Consider the following 26,889-nt stretch of genomic DNA (forward strand, 5'->3'; position numbering starts at 1 on the left):
TGGGAGGCAAATGTTTTGAGAATGATGAGGGCAACATATGTGCATATGTGCTTGACACAATGGATGGATGTATGGATTGTGACGAGAATTGTATGAGCCCCCAATAAAATAATAATTTAAAAAGGTGGCTCGAGATAACTTCTTTCAATTCAGTGATTTCCGCCGCCCGTCCCTCCCCGCCACCCACACCCACCCCCGCCTGCCCCATAGATCCACCGCTAGTTGGCAGTAGAACCCAGAGACTGCCCTCCCAAAGCCAGCCTGCCTTGGTCTGGGTTGTCATCTGTCAAGACATTCTCACTCTGCGTTACCTATGCAAATGAACTAATAAAGCTTCCCTCCAAACACTGGTCATCCTCCCTAGACTGATAGCATCGTTTTAGATACACCAGGACCTGGGCTGAGTATTGGTAGAAAGGAAATGTAGCATGTTTATGAAAGAAAACAAAAGATTTGGGGGATTTGCCTTGGTTAAATAGTCACTATTCTGTACTACCACTGCAAGTGATAAATGGGGTCATGTTTTTCCAGACTTGTCAAGGACTCCGCACACATCTGCTGTGTGGTACACATTGTGGGTTTGGACGTCAGCAGCGTGTGCATGTTTGAACAGCTAGAGATTTCCCACGTCAACATGCATGGCGCTGATTTGGGGGACAGGTTTGGAAAGAGAAAAGTGTAGAGAAAATCAAACAGCATTTCTAAGGAATATAAACCTGGTGATTGTAATGCATAGAAACCTTCTAGGCTAAAGCAGAATTTGCTCATGAAGGTGCCTGAAGCCACAATCTTTCTGTAACCAGACTACCGGATCCGTCCCTTCTGGAGCTGCTCAGGGTTTGAGGGGATGGCTGACGAGTGCTCACGCGCTTCCTCATTAGGGTTCCTGCCACTGAAACCCACACCACAAGCACTGCCATTGTGTCCATCCCGGCTCAGAGGGACCCTGTAGGGCAGGGAGCACTTCCACTTTGGGGGTGATGACTTTAAATCTTTACAGAAATAGACAGCCTCATTTTTCTCCATCAGAGCTGCTGGCAGGAGTTAGTTCAGTGGCAACTAACAACAACAACAATTGTTCATAGATAGACAAAGTAACTATTTTTAACTTTTTAAGTTATTACATTGACATTTGTTTCCGTTTGATATACAAGTTTGTGAATTCCACCTCCAACCTAAAACCAAATTCACTTCCTTTGAGTCAGTTTTAACTCAGAGTGGCCCAAAGGACAGGAGAACTGCCCCTGTGGGCTTTGGAGATTGCAACTCTTCACAGTAGAAAGCTGCATCCTTCTCCCACATGAACTCTTAACACACGTACAAATTGTGCAAATACCACCCTGGTCAGGATAGAGAACATGCCCTGTAAGTACCCACATATAACTTTTGATATATTCTCCATCACTGCTCTTTTGTGTTTTCTAGAATGGAACTAAACACTATTTCAGACTGGCTTCTTGCCTGCAGCATCATGTCTTTGAAAGTCATTCAAGGTATGGCATGTATCAAGTCTGTGGTGCTGGACTGAGCAGTGTTTCCTTCTGTTGTACACAAGGTCACTTTGAGTCACGACTAACTCAACAGCGTCCAGCATCAGCATCCTACTGAATGGCTGTGACACAGAATTTTGGTCATTGACTCAGGAAGACTGAAGACCAATCGGTACGCTTGGTCTTGGGGAAGACTCTTAAAAGTACTTGGTGCTGGGGAAGACTCTTAAAAGTACCACAACTGCCTAAAGAAGAAGCAAATCTGTCTTGGGAAAAGTAGAGCCGGATGCTCCCTAGAGGCAAGGATGGAAAGACTGCATCTCAAATACTTTGGACATGGTGCCAGGAGAGACCAGTCCTGAGAGAAGGCCATCATGCTTGGTAGAGAAGAGGGGCCGTGAAAGAGAGGAAGGCCCTTGGCAAGATGAATCGACAGTGGCTGCAACAATAAGCTCAAACCTATGAACAACTGTGAGGCTGGTGCAGGACTGGGCAGTGTTCACTCTGTCATACATGGGTCATTATGAGTCAGAACCGACTCCGGGGCATCTACCAACTTCTCAGTGCCCATGAGGTGATTTGACACATAGTGAACCCCTGTGGGTTTCAACGTACAATTTTTATCAATATATTTTTATTTTATGGATTGTGATTTTGGTGTCATTTCTAAGCACTCTTTACTTAATGCCAGGTCACAAAGATTTTCTCCTAAGTGTTCAGCTAAAAAATTATAGTTTGGCATCTTAAAATTTTATCTGTGATGTATTTCAAGTTAAATTTTGGGTAAGGTGTGAGGTTTAGGTTAAAGTTTTGTCTATGTTCCTGGTCGTTCTAAAGCCTCTTATTGGTTTCAGACTTAGAGCTCCAGAACTGGAACAAACAAAAGAAGAAGTGCCTGCTGCTTGTAGCCCATCTGTTTGTGGTACTTAATTGTGCAATTCTAGGGTCTCTCTGAGTCTGAAATAACTCCACTGCAGCGAGTTTGGGGCTTTTTCGAAGGAACTAATACATCTCCCCACCCAATGCAAAGTACTAAAAGGAGTCCTTTTTAATCTTGTTTTTAATAGAAGTAACTATATCAGTGATATCCCATAGCATTTTATGTGTTTTCTGCTTCAACTTCTGTGACACTCCAGTTTCCCTGGGAAAACTGGTAGGGACATATTTCATGTGCACAGGACTCTCAACTCATCCAAGAAAGTCTTTTCATTGATGTCCCAGTAAATTCAGTGGTTCAATCACCACTATGTTTATACTCACATACTTTTTTCTATAAAATATGTAGTTACTATAGAAAAACCTATATTCTCTGATTTGTTTTTTTCTGTTATTGGTTCATGGAACACATACACAACCATAGTTGTTTATACATTTTATTGTTGAAACAGATTGGCCCAGTGAGCCTCGTCTTTCTGGTTCTCTGGTTCCTTGTTCTCTGATGGTTGGACCAGTGTGTGGCTGCCTTAGCTGGCAAGGCTCACTTCCTGTGAGACATCCCTTAGGAGAAACCACATGGACTTTTCCTGGTGCAGCCCTGCTGGAGCAGCCACGTGGAGATCCCTGCCAGTGCTGAGATGTTTACACCACCACTGGATTCAAAGACTTCTACCCACTGGCTTGTGATCCTCCTGCAGTCAGCGTCATTGCATGTGTTTTGTGAGTTTAAGGAGGACTTTGTAGATCAGTGTCAGACATATGGACTATGCCGGACTTACGGGCAGTGGACTGGGTTGGGATGCTTTCTGAATGTACACTTACCCTGTATATAAAACTCTCTCTTCTACATATATGAGTTTCTGTGGATTTGTTTCTCTAGTGTACCCAGACTAAAACAGGCAGCATTCAAGAATTACTAAACTCATTGGTTCTAGAAGCGGTATATTCATGTTGATTCTATGCTGACTCCCCTACATACTGGTTATATGACCTCCAGCTCTTAACCTCTTTGTGGTGAGTTTTTCCATCTTTAAAATGGGATTTTGCCTCACAGTACTGTTATGAAGACTAAATAAGTTAATCCACGTAAAGCTCTTAGAATTTTGTCCAACACACATTGAGGGCTCACAAATTTAGCTGATACTTGCTACCAAACACCATTTTCTGAGACGTATTGCAAACACCTTTAATTTCACCCAACTGCATTATTTTTCTAACACCTATTTGCTTCTAATTTTTAATGAGGTTTTCTATGTCATTTATAACAGTACCTGCTGATGAAGAAACACCTGTTAACATGCTATCAAACTGTTTGCTATACATTATTTTAGTATAAATAATACTAAATTATTTCACCATTAAAGTATGTTTTTTCTTTTCTGTTGTAATGAAAAAAAAATCCAGAGAAAAGCTTCTAAATTTTTACCACTAAGCTTAGTAAAAATTTTAAGTATAATAGTCTTTAATATTGCAACTTTGAACATAAGTGTAAAAAGTATTAATCTTGTTTTCATATTCTGGATATATACTTTTAAATTCAATATCTTGCTTGTCTTGTTTGTCAGTCTGTGATTGAACTTCCTTGAAAGCAGATAGATGCAATCCTATCAATGTAACTATTATTCAAATTTATGCACAAATCACAAAATCTAGTAATGAGGAAATTGAATAATCTTACCAAAATGTCAGTTGGAAATTGCTGAAAAATGCAACCCAGATGTTCTGGTAATTATGGGCGGTCAGAATGCAAAAGTTAGAAACAAAGAAGAACAGTAGTTGGAAAATATGAACTTGGTAATAAAAACAAAGCAGGAGACCACAGGATAGGATATTTCAAGGCCAGTTGTTCATGGCAAATATCTTTTTTTTAGACACAAAAGGCAGCCATACACGTGACCTTCTCCAGATGGAAGGCACAGAAATCAAACTGACTACATCTGTGGGAAGAGACCACGGAGAAGCTCAAAAGCAGCAGCCAAAACCAGACAAGGGCTGACTGTGGAACAGACCATCAATTGCTGATATGTAAGTTCAGGTTAAAACTAAAGAAAATTAAAGCAAGTCCATAAGAACCATATCACCTTGGATGTATGTTACCTGAATTTTAAGAACCTATCAAGAACAGATTTGGTGCATTGAGCACTAATGAGGGGTCATGTTTGAGTTGTGGAAAAACATCAAGAACATCATTCATGAAGAAAACAGTCACTTAAAAGACAAGAAAGAAAGAAAAGTGCAAAGTGAATATCAGAAGACTCAAACTTGTTCTTACTCACAGAGTAGTGGAAGTAAATGGAAGACGTGATCAAGTCCTAGAACTGCAGAGAAATTCTCAAAGGGCAGATTAAGACAAAGTCAACAATGATAATGAAATGTGCGAAGACATAGCTAGAAACCAAAACGTAAGAACGTGCCCAGCATATCTTAAACGGAAAGAGCTCAAGTAAAACGTCAGTCTTCGAGTTTCAATCTTTGAACGATTCTATGGACAAAATATTGAACGATGCAAGGAAGCAAAAGAAGATGGAAAGAATACACAGTCTCTGTACCAAAAAGAACGAGTCAGTAGCCCGTCATTTTTGAAGGGAGCTTATGAACAAGAACCAATGGTGCTGAAGGAAGAAATTCAAACTATACTGAATGCATTAGCCAAAAACAAGACTCAAAGAATTGAAATGTTTCAGCAAGCTGAAAAAGCACTGTAAGCACTCACTCATCTAGGCCAGGAAATTGGAAGACGGCTACTTGGCCATCTGACTGGAAGAAACCATATTGAGCCCATTCCAAAGAAAGGTGACCCAACAGAATGTTCAAACTATAGAACATTGATCAAACGTGTGATATCAAATATTGATATCACATATAAGTGAAATTGTGCTGAACACCATCTAACAAGGGCTGCAGCAGAACATTGTAAAGGTGTTTGCAATGTGCTTCAGATTAAGGTATTTGGTAGAGAAAAATACCAGCCTTTTCTGAGAATTCACTGTCAGACAAGAATTTAAGCTCTTTAGCTGAATTCATTTATTCAGTCTTCATAACAGTCCATTGAATTAGCCAAAACTATAAAGTCATAGCAACTCTGTAATTGGACCATATCAGTTTCAGAGGTAGGGACCTAACAGCACACGCGAGACTTACTGCATTGATTAAGGACCTCCTTCATGCTAAGAGAACAAGTTATTATGACACTGGATCAATTCCAATTTTCAGCTGTGACAAGATTAATCCACTTGCCCGTCTTACATTCCCAATAATGACCAGCCCACGCATATCAGAGAACTGTGCTTAGGAGGGTTCTAACAGTGGAAGTTTTGAAGGCGATGACCAGATCTTTCTTCAGAATCATCTCTAGGTGGAGCCAAGCCTGCTACCTGTTGGGTGGCAGCTGAACTGGTTAACTGTGTGCACTATTCAGGGACCCGGTTTGCAGAAATCCAACCGGGTCATTCCCTAGGCATAAATGCAGGACAGCAAATGATTTACTGTGGCTCTTCGGGTCACAGTCTCTGTGATTCCCATCAAACAACTGTTTCCTGATGAGGCTGGGTAAGCAAAAGTGGAGGGAGAGACCACAGGATTCCCTTGGGAGTGGTTCTTAACAGGATTCATTATGATTGCCATCCTGCTTGGTCCAAAGTGAGTTTTCTCAGGAGTGGGAAATTTCACTACCAAGAAGAGCCAGGAGTGGAGCTTATTCTCTGGACTCTGAGAAGGCTGTGCAGTGAACCTCCTTGATTCGGGAAGAGAGCTTTGACACCAGAGGAGGGAAGGACAAGAGCACCAGAAGCAGCAGGACCAGGAGCCAGAGCAGGACACAGAGGGGGGGACTCCCAGCCCACATAGCAACTAAAGCTGAGTGCTTTAGGGCTGGAGGCTGGTTTGCGGAGTGCGGTGCCTTTGGGCACTTACCCTATATACTCAAGTACGAGCCGATCCAAATATCAGTCGAGGCACCCAATTTTCCCCCATGGGGCTTCAGGGAGTGGGGCTTGCTGGCCCAGGGAGCTGAAGCTGAGAGCTGAGTGTCTTCAGGCTGAGGTTTTCAGAGGGGTGGTATGTTCTTTGGGCATTTATTAACAAGCCCCATGGGGGCTTTGTGACTGTCCTTACTAAACAACTGTATCCTGAGCATTTCTTACCTGAAGTGTGTTACCTTTTAACTTCCCTAATAAACCCCATGATCATGAGCGTTGTCTGTTGAGTTCTGTAGGGCTAATGCATTAAACTCTAGAACCCAGCTCTGTTAGTCTGAGTAGACTAGAGCAACAAAATTCATGGATACTCACATGTGTGTAAGAGAGAGTTTTATATCAAAGAGTAAGTATATATTAAGAAAACATCTCAGCCCAGTACAGATCAAGTCCATAAATCTGATATTCACCCATATGTCTGACATCCATCTATAAATTCCTCTTCAGACTCACACCATGCATGCAATGATGCTGAGTGCAGGAAGATCACAGGCCAGTGGGTGGAAAGTCTTGTGGATCCAGTGGTGATAGAAGCATCTTATCACTGCATGGATCTCCACATGGCTTCTCCAGCTCCAAGACTCTGGCTGCCATCAGCATAGCTTCATGTGGCTTGTCAACAGTAATGTCTTGCAGGGAGTGTCTGTATCCTGCCTCCAGTGAGCTATTTTCTCCTTAGCACCTCCAAATGAGGTCCTCAAGCTGTGACCTGATTGACAGGCTAAACCCCATCCCTTCACTCTTAATAGTCTCAAATCAACACCAGATTATGTAACTACGACACCAGCTAAAATGCAGATTTCTATAACGCTAGAGCAGTGGGAGACAGAGCAATACAAGTGAGAAGTGTTGTGAGACAGCACAATCAACATAGCTTATGTTAAAGAGGGGTGAGCACCCAATGTGCTTCTAGCTAGCCTTCTGTCCTGAAAGACAGTCCACACTGAAAAACCACACTGACCATCACTTGTTGCCTCCCATGGGAAAGGTTGGTGTTTTCCAAATTCATTGAGATTCTAAATAGAAACTTTTCTTCATATTTTTCACCTTGCATGATATTCTTGCCACGAATCCATAATAAAACCAGGAGAAATAGCAGTTCAATGGAGTCATCAAACATGTTCTCCAAAAGATAGTGCTTGGATCCCTTTGTTGTTGTTGTTGTTGTTGTTGTTGTTGTTGTGTGTCACGGAGTCAGCTCTGACTCACCATGGCCCCGTGTGATGGGACAGAGCTGCCTCATAGTTGTCATCATTATGGGGGCAGAATACTAGGTTTTTCTCCTGTGGATGCTCTGGTGGGTTTGGACGGTCAACTTTCGGAGTGGAAGCTAAGTTCTTAACCCTTGTGCCAGGGTTCTTTGAACTCTGAGAGTTCAAAACTATATAAGTTGAACCTGAAAATATGCATTTCCCCACACTGGGTAATTTAATATTAATGATAGTAACCTTTCCAATTTGCTGCATGCTAAGGAGAGATACAATTCATGTGCATTGAAAATCCAATAGTAAACAGAATTATATGTGCTTCAGAAGGAGGGAGAAAAATACTACCAAGTCTCTGGTACCTACAACCTCCAAGCATGTTTTCAAACCTATTAAGGCCAGAACTTAAAATATAAAGGATTGATGGCAGTAGGTATGCACTCTGATTGCTGAGTTTGACTGAATCTTCTGTCTTTTACCTATTTATCTTAGCAGACAGTCTATGGAAGATGAAGGATCATTCTTCAGGCTTTTGAATTTTTGACCAGAAAAGTACAGGGTGAGTTCAATGACATATTTGTTCATCCACTGGCACACCATGTGATCAAGGACCAGCAGCTGCCATGATGCCTTGTGATTGTGTATCCTAGCAACAGCCCACCCATGATAAAGAGCCACCTCGTGAATGAAATCCACTTACCTACACATAAAGCTGGCCTGTAGCATGTGACAGGCTGTCCTGAATGAAAGAAAGAGGTAGTTCTTTTCTCTGAAAGGCATTTTCTCCAGAAGAGAACTTGACAAATAAATGAGCACATACCACAAATATCTAACAGGGGGTTCTGCTGGGTCTCAAATGCCTTCACACTTGCACAAATTCCAGCATACTAAGTGTCCTGGGAAATACTTGGGAAACCCAGACACCGAGAGATATTAGCATGTTTGGCTAGGCTTGGGAGACTCAGAAAACCAAGGTCACAAGTGAACACACACACCAATTCAAACTGCCAGCTTCCGAAGGTCAAGGAGTGATGAGTGTAGAAGTTCCCACCTTGGATGTGCATATACAAAATGAGGGCCCTGGACATCACTTTCCTTGGTATTAAGAGAAAAGGAAGATAAAGAATGATGGGGGGCGGGGGGGGGGGGGATCTTGCCAGGCAAGAGTCCACAAGAGATCGTCAGACCCCACAAAGAAGCAGAGTGCAGTGGGAGGGATGGCAGGCATCCGACTGGGGAGAAGAACGTTGGTGGTGGAGGCAGGTCTAATCTCTGCCTCATAGGAACCATTCTTGGGCAGAAGTGGACTTGGCTTCCCCTCCTTCCTGCTGTCAATGGAGCAACTCAAATACAGCCTTGACGCCATTTCCTCATCCCCTATAAGAATGTCTCTGTACCTTTGTCATCTTAAAGTGCTAGCTTTCACTCTCTAGAGTGCTCTTTTCCTTTATACAAATCTCTAATTTTAACCTATATCGATACTGTGTTGTCACTCTGCAACATAAGATATTCTTCTTGTTGTTGTTAGAGGCCAGGGACTGACTCATAGCAGCCCTATGTACAACGGGGGGGCGGGGGGATGGCTTTTTCTGTGCCATCCTCACAATTGTTCTTAGGAACAAATTTAAGGATGACACAGGACCAGGCATCGTTAAGATTCATAAGCACAATTGTGAGGCTCTTCTTAGCCTCCTTATTCTGAGTGTAAGCTCAAAGGCACAGTCATGGTTGCCAGAGTCCTCTGCTTTCCTCTTTGCCCCAGAGCAGAGTCATCTGGGTGCTGCTCGGTATGTATTACCTCCTGCAGCCTCAAGATGGCCTAGAAACCCTTTGTGGTTCCTAGTCCTCTCACCTAAAAGATACATCTTATCTGGGTCCTTTTCTCTACCGACTGACACAGAAGCTAGCGTATACCCCACATTAGGAATGCAAACAAATTTGAAAAAGCAATTTGGAACTCTATCTATGGTTGCCTCCATGGGTCATGCAAAATTCCCTAGAAAATTATCTTGGAATTCTAATACTATTTAGAATAAACTAAATTGATCACTTGGTATTTCCTATGGAATGATCTCAAGGGTGCAAACTTCTATATTTTATAAACCTTCTTATGATTGATATGCTACAAAATTATACAAAAGGTCTAGAATGAGGTATATGGCCCAGATAGATAGTTTTCCATACTCTCACTATTAGTATGATGAGTCAGTAAAATTTTACTCAATTATAATTAATTATAAAAACAAACAGCTAACAGAGCCCAAGGAGAATTTTGAGCTTGCAATTAATCTTAAACCCCAATCCAAGAACAATTAGTTCTTATGACCTGATCCTACCCAATATTCCCCCACATGAAGAGCTCACCAATAAGATGGGGGCTATATCAAAGTGTAGGGAAGAAATCAGATGGTTCCTAGCTATCAGAAAGAGTCGCATCTGCAGACTTACAGGAGTGTCTTAAAAATCACTAGCAACCTAAATTAGGTGTCAACTAAGTCCATACAGAAGCACACCAGCCTGTGTGATCCACAGATTGTAAATAATAAAATCTAAGACTAGAGGAGGGAACTGTATTAGAGCTTAAATTCTGAACACCCGGTTTGCAGAAGGCCCTGGATGCCAGTGAAAGCTGAAAACCTAATTGCAGAGTCCCACATAGATGAAGCCTTTGTTGAGTCGCCTCTGACCACTGACTAGGGATGTGAATAGCTTTGCTATCAGAGTACATTGAAGAGTGGATTAATGCGGACACACTTAGGTTAAAATTTAACACCTTATCATTTATACTCCCTTTGACCTATTTTAAATTTGTTCTAGTTTTTATTATTTTTTGCTTTCTTTTGGACTGAGTTTTTTCTGTGTTTTATTTTGTTATTGTTGTTGGGTTATTTGTTGTTTTTGTTTTTTGTTGTTTTCAGTTTGTTTTCTTTATGTGAAATCCAGAATAGATAAATCTAGAGACTGTAACTGGATTAATGGTTTATTAGAGCTACAGCAGGGAAGATTGGAGGAGATGTGGAGCTAATGAAAATGAGTACAAGACAGAAGAAAATGTTCTAAAGATAACTCTCTTTAATATGTTTCAATCATGGAATCATATGGTATGTCATTTATATGTTAAAAAACAAACCTTAACATTAATGAAAGCAAAAGAAAATTAAAACAAAAATAACATATTGTTGAAAAATAAGAAAGTAAGGTCAATCTAGGGGGATTGCTGAGGTATTTCTTTAGTCATAAGACTGGCTAAAAAGACAGATCAGCCCCTCAGGAAAAATAATGGGGTTAGTGATACCATTAGAGTAGGGGGAAGGTTGGGGGAGAAAGGAAGAACCAATTACAATGATTGACATATAACCCCTACCCCCAAGGGGGATGGACAACAGAAGCTTGGGTGAAGGGAGACTGCAGTCGGTAGAAGATATGAAAATAATAATAATTTATAAATTATCAAGGGTTCATGAGGGCAGGAGAGTGGGGAAGGGAGGGAAAAAATGAGCTGATACAAATGCTCAAGTAGAAAGAAAATATTTTGAAAAGGGTGATGGCAACATATGGACAAATTATAAGAGCTGTAAGAGCCCCCAATAAAATTATTTTTTTAAAGGAATATTAAACCATAATAGAAATACTAACAATATGAGCTTTACCTACATCATCATTATTATGCATATATAGTATTACCTATTAAGCAAAATAAATATAGCACATTAATAAGGGAACCATATTTAGCACATAATAATACAGGATGCCCAATTTTATTTAAATTTGAAATTATCTGAAAAATATTTTAGCATAAATATGCCCTGTGCAATATTTGAGACATACGTTATTCTCATCGAGGGAATAATGGCTAAACAAACGTTAGTACATACACATACAGGAGTACTAGGTGCCATTAAAGAATAATGGTGGTTTGTCAAACAACTCCTAAATGGATGGTCTTGGAGGTCATTATGCTGAATGAAATTAGTCAATCACAAGAGAACAAATATTGTATCACACCAGCATTGAATGCTGGTCACATACAATATTTGTATGAGCAATGAAAAATATCTCATACTAACAGAAATATTATTTAACGAATAGTAGTGGTGGAAAGAGAAGAGAAGGCAAATTACTGCTACAGATTAGGCATGTGATAACATGGGTGAGGGGAGAGACTACAGACAGCAAGAGAAGGTCAGTCAAGGATTATGGAGTCAAGGGAGGACACTGGGAAGAGTGCTAGAGTTAAAAGCAACAGAGATAAATGTTCTATACTCAATCCTACAACAACAGCGATCGTCAAATATATGGATAGACAGGTAGACATTCTGCCTGGACAGCTGTGAGAGGAAGAGTGGGAGCATACATATGCACACACGCACACACACGGGTTATTTGTGAATGTATATTATCTTAGCTGCAAACATAGTCATATATGAAGTGGAGCATACAGGAGAAAAAGCTATAAAAACTTCTTAGACATTGCCAAACACCTTGAGAGAATGAATAACGGGACCTGGAGCTCAGGACTACAGTCTCAGGGAACACCAGAGTCAACTGGCATAACACAGTGCTGTCCATTTGGGGAGGAGTGGCTAGAGTCTTTAAAGCTCCTAAGCAGTCATTGGTATTTCTATTGGTATTTCTCTCTCTGGAGGAAAGAAGAGTGATAGAAATCATGAATGCCTGGAAACAATCAGTCTAGTGGACTACGTGAACATCGTCCTCTATTACTTTGAGATCAGAAGAACTGGATGTGTCTAGCTACCCCTACCGACTGCTTTGAAAGGGATCACATTAGAAAATCCTACACAGAGGAAAGAAAGAATGTGGAACAAAACTCAAAATCAGAATTTTTTTTTTAAAGACCAGGCTTACTGGTCAGAAAGAGACTGGTGGAATCCGTCTTCAAGTCTGGAAATGAACTCATGGCCATGGCTCAATTTTCCGCCAGACAAGAGAGGTGTGTAAGGGGAACAATAACACTAGAGAAGTAGATCTTTAGAATAAGCACCTATGTGAGATCTCAAGGGCAGCATTTCCCCAAGGACAAAGTTCAGAAGGGTTAGGAGAGGAGCAGAAATGAAAACAGGAAACAGACAAGAAGTGGGATACGTGAGGTTACATCGTGGAGATTGCAATCGATGACACGAAACAAGAGGTGGACGAATTGCCCGATAGAAAAGCAAGTGCCTTGGTAAAGCTCCACTCAATTCACAATACCAAGAAAAACGTAAGTCCGTGACCATTGAACCTGGAAACCCACGTTTTACTTCAAACCTGGCGCACTTAGAAAACTTGCTCACTACACACACAAAGGAAAGGCACTCTCTTTGCTAAGCTCTGATGAAGAGAAGTCAAGCATTTCCCACCTGTCCTAGTTCTGTAAAAACAATTATCTTCCCAGTAAAATGTGTACCATTAGGAATTATATACAGTGAGGCATTGTGAGGCAGGAATATTATATCTCATAATACTCAGAGTACAAGGCTATTAATAATATTAATGTTATTTTATTTAATATTTTTATATAATATTTAATATTATAAAATTATAAACTATTGTATATAATAGTTAATATTATAAAATTAATATAATAATATTAATATTATATCTTATAATACTCAGAGTACAAGAGTATTAACCAGCTCTCACTGGGTTTATTCCAACTCATCGTGACCACACGGTCTGTCAGAGTAAAACCATGCTCTCCAGGCTTTTCAATGGCTGGGTTTTGTTGGTTTGTTTTTGAGCTATTAGGGACAATTTTCTTGGGGAAATTATCCCATTAAAAAAGGGCTTTCACTGTATTTCTCAAAAAGCAACTTTCTAAAAAGAAACTTTGCTCAGAGCAAAGTTTATCTAGTAGGAATTCATAACACTTTGGATAGGTGACAATAATAGATGAATTCCTCAGAGAGCTAAGAGGAATACATATGAGTCCAGGGAGGTTTACTATAATGTATGCGAGTTCAAAATATTCAGGGAAAACCCAAATTCTTCAAGCAGTTGTGCGGCTTCTTGCTTGATAACTTTAATAAAAAAATCTTCTGATCTGGTATGGAAAAACTGAAGCTTTAATGTGATGCTCCGGGGAAATGTGTTTCGCCACTAAGAGAATCCTCATATTTGGTCATCAGTTTTCATTCTTTTATCCATAACTGGGCAATTAAGCAGGAACGTTTTTTGGAATCTTTTGTCGCAAGGTAGGGAGAGGAATGCAGAAAATGCACCATCTATATCTGAAGTACAGTCGGTTTAAGTGACACTAAGTTAAACTCCCTTGGATTCATTTTAATTTCTTTCAGCTTCAACCTGAACTGACAGATGAGCAATTGATGGCCTGTTCCACAGTCGGCCCCTGGCCTAGTTTTAGCTACTGATATTGAGCTTCTCCATTATCACTTCCCACACATGTAGTCAATTTTATTTCTACACAGAAATCAGTAGATTTTTTTACTCTGCTATCCCATCAGTAGAGTCCAAATGTATACTTTTGTGTTGTTGAAAAAAGATACTTGTGATGAAGAAGTCGTTGGTCTTGCAATATTCCATCATGCAATTCCAGCTTTATTTCCATTACCAAGAACATCTTTTCCAACTGCTGTTCCTCCTCTTTGCTTCCAATATTTGCATTTCCATTACTAATAATTACTTGAATGTTTGATCAATTTCAGACTGAAGACATTGGTAGAATTCTATTTCTGCATCACTAGTTTTAATGTGAATAATAGTTATATTGTTTGAATAGTTACATTGATTGAATTTCCTTGTATGTGGATATATATATATATATACACACACACACACACAAAATCTGATCACACAGTATTGTGTTCTAGATAGACCTTGAAATATCCTTTGTTGACAATGACCGTGATGCCATTCCTCTTGAGTCTGTCGTTCCTGGTATAGTAAACTGTATGATTGTCTGACTCAAATTGTCTAACACCAGACCATTCCAGTTCCTAACACCTGAAATATTGATCTTATACAGTGATTTCATTTTTGACAACTTCCATTTTTTTAGATCCTACTTGGTACATCTAAAGTTCTGATTATTGATTGGTGTTTAAACCTCATTCTTCTCATTTGAGTCATACTTCATCAGCAAATAAAGATCCTGAAGGATTAACACTCAAAGTCCAGAACATCTTAATAATAAATATGACACATTAAACAACAATGACAGAAGACCTGATGGACAGTGGGAAGACATCAAGCATATCATACAGGAAGAAAGAAAAAGGTCATTAAAAAGAAAGAAAAGACATAAAGGAACAAATGGGTGTCAGAAGACGCTCTGAAACCCGCTCTTAATTGAAGAGTAGCTATGGCAAATGGGAGAAATGATGAAGTGAAAGAGCTGAACAGAAAATTTTGAAAGGAAGTTCAGGGAGACAAAATAAAATATTAGACTGAAATGTGAAAATGCCTAGAGCTGGCAAACCAAAAAGGAAGGTCATGCCCAGCATGCCTCAACTTCACATAACCCAAGAACATGGTCAGGCACCAAGTTGCAATATTGAAAGATTCTATGGTCAAAATATTTACTGATGCAGGACGTATCAATAGAAGATTGAAAGAATACACAAAGGAACAGTATGAAATGAACTAATCCACATTCATCCATTCCAAGAAGTAGCAGATAAGCAAGAACCAATGGTAGTGAAGGGAGATCATGTTGTACTGAAAGCACTGGCCAAAAACAAGGCTTCAGGAATTGATGGAATGCCCACTGAAATGTTTCACCAAGCTGAGGAAACACTCCCTCATCTATGCTAGGGAATTTGGATGACAGCTACTTGGCCAACTGACTGTAAGAGATCCATAGTTGTGCCCATTCTAAAGAAAGGTTAGCTAACAGAATGCACAAATTATAAAACAATATCGTTCATATTACATGCAAGAAAAAATTGTACTAAAGACCATCCATCAATAGCTGTTGCATGTGGATTTTGATAAGAGTTGTACAAGCCCAAATAAAATTATTTTTAAAAAATAGTTGCTTCAGTACATTGACAGGGAATCAGAAGTTCAGGCAGAATTCAGAAGAGGACATGGAAGAAGGAATATCATTGTTAATGTCAGATGGCTCTTTGCTAAAAATAGAGAATACTTGAAAGATGTTTACTTTTGTTTTATTGACTATGTGAGGCTATTTGACTGGGTGTATCACAACATACCAGATAGCCTTTGGAAGAATGGGAATTCCAGAACACTTGACTGTGCTCATGTGGAATGTATATGTGGATCAAGTGGCAGTTGTGCAAACAGAACAAGGGAATCCTGCATGTTTTAAAATCAGAAAACGTGCATGTCAGGGTTGTAGCCTCTCACCATACTTGTTCAATATGCATGCCAAATATATGTAATCAGAGAAGTTGGATTGTATGAAGAAGAATGTAGCATTAGGATTGGAGGAAGGCTTATCAACAGCCTGTGCTATATAGATGACACACCTTCTTTGCTAAAAGTGAGGAGGATTTGAAGTCCTTGGAGATGAAGATCCAGGATTTCAGCCATCATTGTGGATTACAATTTAATGTAAGGAATACCAAAATCCTCACAACTGTTCCAATAGGTAACATCATGATGAGGGAAAGATTGAAGTTGTCAAGGATTTCATCTTGCTTGGATCTGCTATCAATGCTCATGGAAGCAGCAGTCAAGAGATCATAAGGCACATTGCATTGGGTACATCTTCTGCACAGACCACTTTAAAGTGTATTGGTAAGCACAGATGTTACTTTGAGGACTAAGGTGTCCCTGCCCCAAACCATGGTATTGTCAGTTACCTAATATGTGAAGTTGGACATTGAATAAGGATGACTGCAGAAGAATTGATGCATTTGAATTGTGGTGCTGGAGAAGAATACAGAATGTACCATGGAGTGTCAAAGCAAATCAGTCTTGGCAGAAGTATATCCAGAAGGTGCCTTACAGGCAAGGGAAGGGAAATTTTGTCTCACGTCTTTTGGACAAGTTGTCATGAGAGACAAGTCCCTGAAGAAGGACATCATACTTCTTAATGTAGAGATGTAGAAACAAAGAGGAAGGCCTTAGGCAAGATGGACCGATACCGTGGCTACAACAATGTCGTGGGCTCAGACATAAGAACAACGGTGGAGATGGTGCTTTGTGGAACATAGGGTCACTATGATTTGGAAGAGATTCAATGGCACTTTACAACAATAAGTTAAACTTGGTTTTTAATTTTCTTTCAAGACTTACTTTGGATGGGGCTATACAACATGTTGCTGCTTATTTGACTGGTGAGACTCTTTCCTTGGTACAGTGCTTAGTAAATTTTGCCAGCTTACTTGTGCTCTGTGGCACACAGTTTGGGAAATGAGCATCTTTGTTACTGTTAACTCCAACTCACGGTGACCTAAGGAGTAACAGAAGGAACCACTGCCGATCTTGTGCCATCTTTAGGATCATTGGTTGATTTGCATCTTCCAGCACTCCATCCATCCAGTGTTCTGTTAAGATCCCTAAGGATTTCAGATTGATTTTTGGAAGTAGATCACCAAGTCTTTCTTTCTAGTCCATGTTAGTCTGGAAGCTCTGCTGAAACCTGTCTATCCTGGGTGACCCTGCTGGCATTTGAAATATCAGTGGCATAATCAATGGCCGATTTTTTGGCAAGTAGATTTCTTGGTTGCTCTTCAAAGTGTTTCTGGGCAAACTTGAGTTACTTACCTTTTGGTTATCGGCAAAGTGCATTAACAACATATCATTGGAGGATTCCTTACTACCCATTACATGTATTATGATGGATAAGCTTGTTCCCCTCTGTAAGTTTGTCACACTTTGGTGGCTTCTGTGGTGGTTCTGAAAGCGACACTACTGGTTTTACAAATAATCTCAAAGTCACCCATGGTAAAAGGTTTCAGTGGAGCTTCTAGAATAAAATGACAGACTTAGAGATCTACTTTCACAATTTAGTCAATGAAAACCCCATAGAACACAGTTCTTCTCTGATCACTAAAGAATACTGTCTAACAATATTACTAGCTAGGATGCTGGACGACTCGATGGTGACTTCAACAATGGACTAGGCCGTGACAATGAGGTGGTGTGAGTAGGTGCTGTCCGGTCAGTTCCGACTGCTAGGGACCTGGTATGCAACAGAAAGCGCCGCCAGGTCCCGTGCTAGCCTCAGAATCGTTGCTCTATTTGAGGCCATTGGCTCAGTCACTCTGTCACTCCATGCCCTTGATGGTCCTCCTCTTTTTCTCAGACCTTCACTTGACCAGGCAGTGGCCCTTCTGCAGGGACAGAGCATGCCATGGGAGTGGGCCAGGCCTCACATTGTTGCCATGAGGTGGAGCCAGCTCAGCCAGCAACAATTGGCAAATTGAAAAATAAACAAATCGTATAGTCGAAGCATTTTCCCATATTTTTCTTTCTCTTTTCTCCTTTTTAAAAAAAAAATTTTTTTTTAACAGATGGAACAGTATTTGGAGGCTACTGATCTAAAAAATCTCCAACCAATCATACTAAAGAGGTAACTGTTTCTATTGGATTTTGACAAGGGCAAATTTGGGAAGTGTAAACTAAGGTTCTGAGTTGATTTGAGCCAAATCACAAGTCCATTAACCTTTTTTGATGGGACATAGACAATTACTTGCTCTACTTTATACACAAGCAACTTATTCTCATCTTTCAGTGTATTAAATAAATGTCAGAAGGGTGGATAGCCCCAAACTTGCCTAAAATTTTAATTAATTTGAAGATCTAATTAAAAAACCCCTTGTGCCACCCAAGAACTTTAAAATATAAGATAAATGGGTCCCAAACATGATGGAGAAATAGGCAACATTTGTAAATAAGAGCTACCACTTTCAAGTACTGTGTTTCGGCTGATGCTGGTAAAAGAAACGTGTTACCTTTCTGCTGAACAGCACATTTACTGGGCACTGAAGGGGCCTTCCTACCAGTCGATGTAACAGCACTAACCAGCGGAGTTAACATATGTTCAAGGGTGCCAGCCCAGCTAGCATCATGATAAAAGGAGAGAAGATTGAGGTTGTCAATGATTTCATCCACAAACAACGTTCACAGAAGCAATAGTCAAGAGAGCAAATGGTGCATTGCTTTGTGCAAATTTGCTTCACAAGACCTCTTTAAAGTGTTAACAAGCAAGGATATTATTTTGAGTACTAAGGTGTATCTGAACAAACCATGGTATTTTCAATTGCCTCGAAAGCATGTGAAAGTTGGACGCTGAAAAGGGGAAACTGGAAAAGAATGTATGCATTTGCACGGTGGTGCTGGTGATGCATATCGAAAGTCCTATGGCCTGCCAAAAGAACAAATAAATCTCTCTCAGAAGAAGTAGGGCTGGGCCGCTCCTTAGAAGCAAGGATGGCGAGACTTGGTCTCAGGACGTTTGGGAGGTGTTATCAGGAGAAATCAGTTCCTGGGGAAGGAGCTCATGCTTAGTCAAACAGAGGAGCCGTGAAAGACAGGAAGGCCCTTAACAGGCGGACGGACCCAGTGGCTGCAACAATGGCTCAAACAGAAGAACAACTGTGAGGCTGGCGCAGGAGCGGGCAGGGCTCATGCTGCTCTGCGTAGATAGGGCCAATATGTGTCCGAGCTGACACAGGAGCACCTGACACCAAGTCCCAGATCGGTCTGGGAAGTTTCTGAGTCATTAATGAACATTGTTTATTACAAAAATACAAAGTGTGTATATTTAAAATCCTTTTACCTTAATTGTTAAAGTGGTAAAATGATTCACCCAGGAAATCCACCCCACCCTCCTGCTTACACGCCGATTTCTGACTCAGTGACTGCACTGGACAGAATGGAACTACCCCATTGGGTTTCCTAGACTGCAATCTTTACAAGGGGTTCCCTGATGGTGCAGTGGTGAAAGCCCATGGCTGCAAACTGAAAGGCTGATAGTTCCAACCCACCAGCCCCTCCGCAAGAGAAAAGAGTCTGTCTGCTTCTGCAAAGATGTACAGCCTTGGAGAGCAGGTGGGTCAGCTCTGCCCTGTTCCATAGGGTTGCTATGAGTCAGAAAGAAGCACCTTGGAGGTGGTGGGGTTTGAACCTTTCCAGGAGCCCATTGCCTGGTCTTTCTCCCACACAATCACCAGGTGGGTTTGCACCGCCAACGTTTAGTTTAGCGGCCAGGTGCTTAACCACTGCTCCACAGGCTACTGCCAGCTTTTTCAATACAGGCAGTTTCCAGGCTAAAAACTGTCTGCAGAAAAATCCAGCTTTCTACTGCCCTGTGGAGCTACAGTCTTGAAAAACCAGTAGCAGCAGTTCTACCTTGTCTTGGGGGGGCCGCAATGAATCGGTGATTATGAGTTTAGTTCAGTTTGGTTGTCCTGTGTCTTTAAGAATGTGTAAGTTGGAACAGGTGCGCACGGTTCTTATTTAGCCTGACGTTACGTCAAGAAGCTGGGCGGCGTTTCCGTGCTTTGAAAACAGCAGGTGAGGCATGCAAAGGGTGTTGTAATGAAGAACGGGCTCTGAGTAGGGCTTGTTTGATTGCTTCAAAGTGAAGGCAAATTAATCTAGTATTAAAGGCCAATTGTGTATTATCATCAATACGTGTATAAGTTGTTCTTAGAACAGGAACTGCCTGTCTACTGTTTCGCCCCTGTGTAAAAAAATAAAATAAACCATTGTTACAGAGAAAACTAATCTACATGTAGAAACCGCTACTATTATTAATATGATAGCTTTTAAACCCATAAAAATAATAGCAGATAACACTTATGGAGTACTTGTTACATGCTAGACTATTTTGTGCAGTTTACATGTATTAACTTAATGGTTTTCCACCCAGACTGCCAATTAGAATTATCAAGGGAACTTAAAAAAAATGTTCCACCTGCAAACACTCCCGGACTGACCAGAGGGAACATCAGTGCTTCCCATGTGCAGCCGGACTGGAAATGAATGTATCAGGACACTCCCGACTACAAATTTAGAAAGGGCTATCATGATCTTGGTTTCACAGTGGGGAAAGGGAGAGGCATAGTTCACAAGCAGCCAGTGTTGGAAGGTGAACCCAGCCAAGCAGTCTGGCTCCAAGATTTGAAGTCTTTACCCCTAAGCTAGAGGCAAGGGTTGGTCCCGTGTTAGAATTCCGTATATCTCCCTGCAGGAGGCCTGGTGGCTCTGTGGTTAAGTGCTTTCTCAAAGAGTCGCCCGGTAGATCCAAGAAAGAAAAGCCCTGGTAATCAGCTCAGGTAAAGATCACCTGCGAAATTCTGTCAGGCAGTTCTACCCTGTCCTATAAGGTCACTGTGAATTGGGATGGACTCAATGACACACAATGATAGCAGGTGGTAGGCCTGAGTGCAATTGCTGACCACTGCGCCTTCAGCACAGCCCCTGCTCCTCTGTCCGTGGAGGCTCGCAGGGCTCTGTGGTGCTCAGCAGTTTTCGGTGGAACATTCAGGCTAAGGCAAACTAGGAAGAAAGGCCTGGCAACTGACTTCCAAAAGTCAGCGAATAAAAGCTCTGTGCATCATCACCGTTCAATCTCATGGTGTGCTCAGGGAAACAGACCCCAGAGGGAAACCCTGAGTTGTCACTCCCTAGGAATGAACCCTCAACCACTCAGTTATAGGACTCCCCAAAGACACCGCACCGTTGTACTTTGGAAGCACACTTCCATTCACCTGAGAGGCATAAAAGCGGCAGCTCTGTCATTTCTTTGCAGGTAGATCGTTTCTTGTTTTCTCTTCTGGCTTGATCCTGGCTGAGAAAACAAGCAGGATCCTAATCACAGAATGACTTGGTGTGCACATGACTGGGAAGCTGACCAAGCCTGTGCTGGTGCTGAAATCAGTCACTGATGTTTACTGTTCAAAGTTATCTTCCCCCATTTGGCTAACTCGGTGCCCCAGAGTTCCTCCCACAGCCCGTTCTCTGACTCGTGGCCTTCACGTCCTTCTCAAATAAACACTGCCAGGACCGACAGCAAACGGGACCTTTCCTTTTCTCAGCTGATAGTCCTCCTCCGAGGCCAGTAGGCTCGAAAGTTCCAAAGCAGTTGCTCAAACAGGAGAGAAGCGAACATGTTCTGCGTGTTTCACAAAGGAGAAACTGAAAGAAAGCCTAATGCTGCGTCCTCTCCCCCAGCTTCTCCTCTGGGCAGTCACAGCAGTAACAAAGCGTCAATTTACCTGGATCTTGTCAGACCACAGAACATTCCTCCTGCTGGGCCAGGACCTCTCTCAATGCCAAGGACAAGAAATACAGCACAAACAACTTAAGCTGGGGGAGGGAGGAATAGACCAGGGAGGTCATTTTTTTTAAGAGGAGAAAAAAAAAATATTCTCAATGCCAGGCGGTGACAGAGATTTATCAGCTAACTTGAGACATGAAGTGTCAAGTGGGGGGACTTAAACTAGTGACTTACCAAAAAAATGAGAGAGCAAAGAGACAGAGTCTCGAAGTGGCACCCAGGCAGCCCACACTCCATGGGGTCTGTGCCATGTTACCGCACTGTTCAAAGAAGACATCTCCTGCTGGGGCTTGATCAGAAGCTTAGAGAAGACATGGAGCCCAAGAGGCTATGTACTGAGCTCAGCTGCTAACCAAAAGGCTAGTAGTTTGAACCCACCCTGTGGCACTTTGAAAGAAAGCCCAGGTGATCCACGTCTGCGAAGATCACAGTCTTCCCACCATCCGCAGCAGTTGCCTCACACCCAGAATTGCTGCAAGGCACGCTTCTACTCGCCAGGACCTAACCGCCACCGCACAACCTGCTGATGGCTATGCTGGGCGGGCTGTTTCACCCATATGGGAGCCTCACCACATTCTGGAAAGGCCCGTGTTATTCTTATCATTAGGTTATTTTGTATTATATATGATAGCATGTCACATCACTTCCAGTGGTATTCCCATGCAACTCGACTCTTACATGGTGGTGTGGATGTGAACTAGATCCGTCAGCTCCTAAAACGTGTGTTTCTTCCATTCTGTGTCACGCTATGACAAGAAACACACCAAGGAATGTCAGCAGTTTATGTCCCCAAGTGAATGGCCAGGCCTGCCCTTGCATGAGATTGGCGATGCATGCCTGGGGGTAGTAATAAAGCGCACTAGTGGAGAGGGAGCAGAGAACAGGGGTTAGAGGCAGGTCTCGGGAAATGGATTAAGGCAGAAATGTTCTTTGTCATCATGAAAATTCTTGTTTCTCCTCGACTTAAGACTGCATTTAACAGAGAGGGGACGCGTTGCTTGTGTGCCCACTGCTGTTCCTTAAACAGCGGTCAATGTCACACTGCACCTGTTACTAACACAGAAGCGCTGAGTCAGAGATGGAGAAACAGCAGGGGAGACCGGAAAGGAGTTAACTTTGAACTAGGTTCATCTTCACAGCTATGGACTCATGTTTGTTCACAATTCCTTTCATAGTTTCTACCGACATTAACACCTTTTAGAGTCACCAGAAAGAAGACCTCTCCCACCCCCACCCCCACCCCCACATTTATGGTTTAAATGGAGACAGTCACGAAATCAATCAATCAAACACATTTCAGCACTTTCCAATCATGGACTAAGGAAACCAGCTAAGGGTTTAGTGGCCACTCCCAGCAGCAGAAAGGCTGCTGCCTGGGTCTGAGGACAAGCAGGCCAATCTGAGCCATCCGGGACAGAAAAGAACCGTTTTTTTTTGAGAGAGAGCCGTACATTTTTATAGGTACAGTACATTTTATAGAGATGAGTTCTCGCAGCTGTTAAAATAAACAACCAATAGGAAACAAACTGAAGCAAATGTACACATTCAGAAACAAGTCAGGGAAGACAACCACAACAAAAGACAAGGCGTAGGTAGGTGAGAGCGGTGCCAGGAGGCTGTGCACTGAGCTACATTTCCGTACTTACCCACACAAGGAGTCTCTCCATTTCCTGCAGGAGGGCTGTGAGGACAGTTCTCCAGGTGCCGAGCTGAGAGGCTGACGGATGCAAATGGAGCAATTACTGAGAGGAGGAGACTAAGTGCGAGCAGTGGCATCTTGCTGGGAATGAACTTTCAATAGCAAGTGAGCTGATGCTGCCAGAGAAGAGCCTGGGCAAGGTGAGCGGGCCTGACCCCCAGCTTGACTCCCAAGGCGGCTCTTGGGCCCTGGGGCATCTTTTGACTCGTCTGTTAAGTTGCCTTCTCCTGCAACTGAAGACAGCTTCCAAATGCAGCCCGGAAGGCAAGCACCTGAAAGATTTCTTGATCTAAGGCAGTAAGAAATACCGGGCACCCTGGCGACCAGAGGAGCAGTTTCCCAGGCGAGCTCTGGAGGCCTGTGGCAGGCAGAGAAGCGAGGCAAAGGCCAGGGCGGAAAAGGAAAGGACAGAATCAATGGAAAGTTCCCCTCCAGATCCTGGAAAGAAATACGGAGAGACAGTGTCTCCTTTGAAAAGTAGAAGGGCTCTCCTGTCCCTTTTAAAGCTGTCTTGGCTCCACCTCCTCGTTCAGTGACACTCCAGTGAGCCTCTGTTTGCAAATGCCAATGTGGGCAACTCCACACCACAGGAAAGCAGAGCCGGCTGCCAAAGAGGAGATAACTCAGGCTCCCCATAAATATGCCATGCAGGACCATGGAAAGGGCAATGGGGGTGTGGGGGGAGGGGGGCGTAGCAAGCATATGGTGTCGTGAAGCCACCCGTGGAATACCAGCACTAGTTCCATGTTTTGAAGGACGGCGACTAAATTAAACCATGCAGTCTATAAATCAGTGGTGAACACCGCCCCTGGTCACGCAGATGGATGCTAGCTCATCTTTCACATGAGCAATACTAATAGCTCTTGCCCAGCCCATTATTTGACGGAGATGTCAACACCCCACCCCCCACATTCCTGGAGACCTAATCTCTCTTCTCACTCCTGGATATTTTATAGCGGAATGTAGAAGATTATTCTTTCCGAATCAAAGGGAAATCCCTGATGCCAAATAAAGAGATAGAGCATGATGGACAGACACCTTTTCTTTCAGCATGTTCATCATAAAAGCATCATGAGGGGCCAGGCGTGTGGAGCAACAAGTGGATTGTTATGATAGAGTAGTGTTGGAAAAAGTTAAGCTAACCCAGCAAACGCCCTGAAGCATTGAAAACCCAGCACAGCCGAATGCTAGTTCTGTAGGGACCGAAGCCACAGGTGTCCACTATGGACTGAGCAGACCTCATCGCACGGTCTAGCTCGGGCAACAGCAGTTCTTTTTTCAGGGACATAGAAACCCAGGGCCCAGATAGGTCTAGCTCAGGCAAACCATTTCAACCAGTATTGGCTGAAGGGTGGAAAGTTTCTGCTCATTTCCTCCGTCCTGCGAAACAGCCTTCCATTCACACTGCCCAGAGGTAGAGTTGCAAGCACAAGTCTAACTGTAGATAGAGCAATAGTCACAAAAAATAACAGCCATACAAGCGAATGCTCCTTATGGAGGATCATGGGAATCTCCTCTAAACCTCCCTCCAATATGTAATTATGCACCAATGATTCTGCAAAGACTATGTCACTCTTTTGAAGCAGCAATATTGGGATTTTTCCAATATTGACCAGCGGCTGCCAGGCAGCTCTGTCTTCCCTCTTACAGGAGGGAGGAACCCTGGGCAGGGGGAGCAGAGTTGTCATGCATAAAGGTTGGATGGAACAGTCCCTTGCTTTGCAGACTCATTCAGATTTAAGAACGAGTGTCCTCCACACCCCCTGCCCTGATTATTCAACATACTAGCCTTGTCAACAACTTCTCCTTCAGCAAAACTCATGGCCGGTACAATGGCGGAGAGCCATAGAAGGGGCTTCCAAGAGAGTCAAGCATCCAGCTATGTAAATGGGAAGGAGTAAAAGAAAGTAAACACAAGCATGAAGTGATCCACCACTGTATTCTCTGAGGAGCTCTGGTGACACTCTAGGACATTCACTAGGCTGTTAATCTCATGGTTGATGGTTCAAACCCATCGGCCACTCCATGTGAGAAATAGGATGGTGTCTGCTCCCTTAAAGATTTATAGTTTTGGAAATCCTAAGGAGGATCACTATGAGTCTACTCAGCGGAAGAGGATATATTCTATAAGAGGGATCTTGAAAGTTCATGAAAAAAAGTATATTATCTTTCAATTCCATTTTTCCCCACTAGCTTTTTGAAGCCTTTGTATTTGGGTTTGGGGGTCTTTCCTGTTATTTTTGGTTTTATAAAGATTTGCTTTCCGAATTACTTTTGACCTGGGCCACTGTGCTGTGGGAAAGTGTTGAACTGATAGCTGCAAGCCCACCAGCCTCCAAAGGAGAGAAAGGGGAGGCTCCCATAAAGATATCAGTGTCTGGAATCCTAAGATCTTAGCAATTCTGCTCTGTCCTGTAGGATCACTATGAGTTGGGATTGAATCGATGGCAGTGGATTTGGTTTGATTGATTTAATGTTATCATTGGCGTCCCCTTAGAAGTACGTACAATGGTTAACACCTGTTAACCACAAAGTTGGGGGTTCAATTCCACCTGGAGTGCCTCAGAAGAAAGAGCTGGCCATCTCTTTCCAAACCAATCAGTCATAGAAAACCCTACGTAACACAGTTCTACTTTGACACACATGGGGTCACCAAAGGTCAGAAACAAGTTGACAGCAACTCTTTTAATTTTTTTTAAGATTATCATTCCCGTTGAACATAAACCTCTGAAGATTGGGATGGCAGGTGTAGCACTTAATGGATGAGGAGTCCCAGGGAAGCCATAGGCAATAGAGAGTTGCCCAGATACAACATCAAAGGACAGTGCTAATCAAGGGAAAAGGACTTCCAGGGATAATTTAGTAAGTCCATAGTATTACTTCTAAGTAAAATGGAATCTTTTCCATTGTTACGAATTAACATGTGTAACACACACACACACACACACACACACACACACGCCACCACCAAATATGTTTCTGGGTGTTTCTTGTTGATGTATTAATGAGGCCAATGTGTGATGTCTTAAACCTCACCACTTTTGAGATCTAAAGAGTGTATTAGACCCAGAAGCAAAGAAGCACAGATGGGGGAAGACGGCTATCCAGCCACCTGGAAATGGCCATGGTAGAGAAGCTGAAGAGACAAGGGGCTTCCTTCAGAGCTGACAGACAGAGAATGTCTCCCCCTGGAGCCAGTGGCCTGAATCTGGTCCTTATTTGTACTCATTACAGCCTTGTGTCTGTGATATCTCTGTTACAGTAGCACTAGAAACAAAGACACCTGGGCAGATTAATGTCTTTCTTATTTTACGTTTGATCCAAAGCTCATTGTAGTTTTATGAGTTTGAACTGACAGATGTGTTTCGCT

At 42.3% G+C, this 26,889-nt stretch overlaps 1 protein-coding gene across 1 annotated transcript in view; it reads right to left on the reverse strand.

Annotated features, from left to right (window-relative positions):
• The window catches only part of EGF (epidermal growth factor), a 146,770-nt gene extending 122,791 nt beyond the window's left edge, over positions 1-23,979 (reverse strand). Inside the window, exon 1 of the mRNA XM_045284316.1 lies at positions 23,467-23,979. Coding sequence (XP_045140251.1) covers positions 23,467-23,596 — 130 coding nt within the window. The 5' untranslated portion in view covers positions 23,597-23,979. The remainder of the gene's footprint in view (positions 1-23,466) is intronic.
• Positions 23,980-26,889: the final 2,910 nt, after the last annotated feature.

Source organism: Echinops telfairi, unplaced genomic scaffold, assembly GCF_000313985.2.
Source record: "Echinops telfairi isolate 266 unplaced genomic scaffold, ASM31398v2 ScPeMD7_7468;HRSCAF=8506_0, whole genome shotgun sequence".
In the NCBI taxonomy this organism is placed as follows: Eukaryota; Metazoa; Chordata; class Mammalia; order Afrosoricida; family Tenrecidae; genus Echinops; species Echinops telfairi.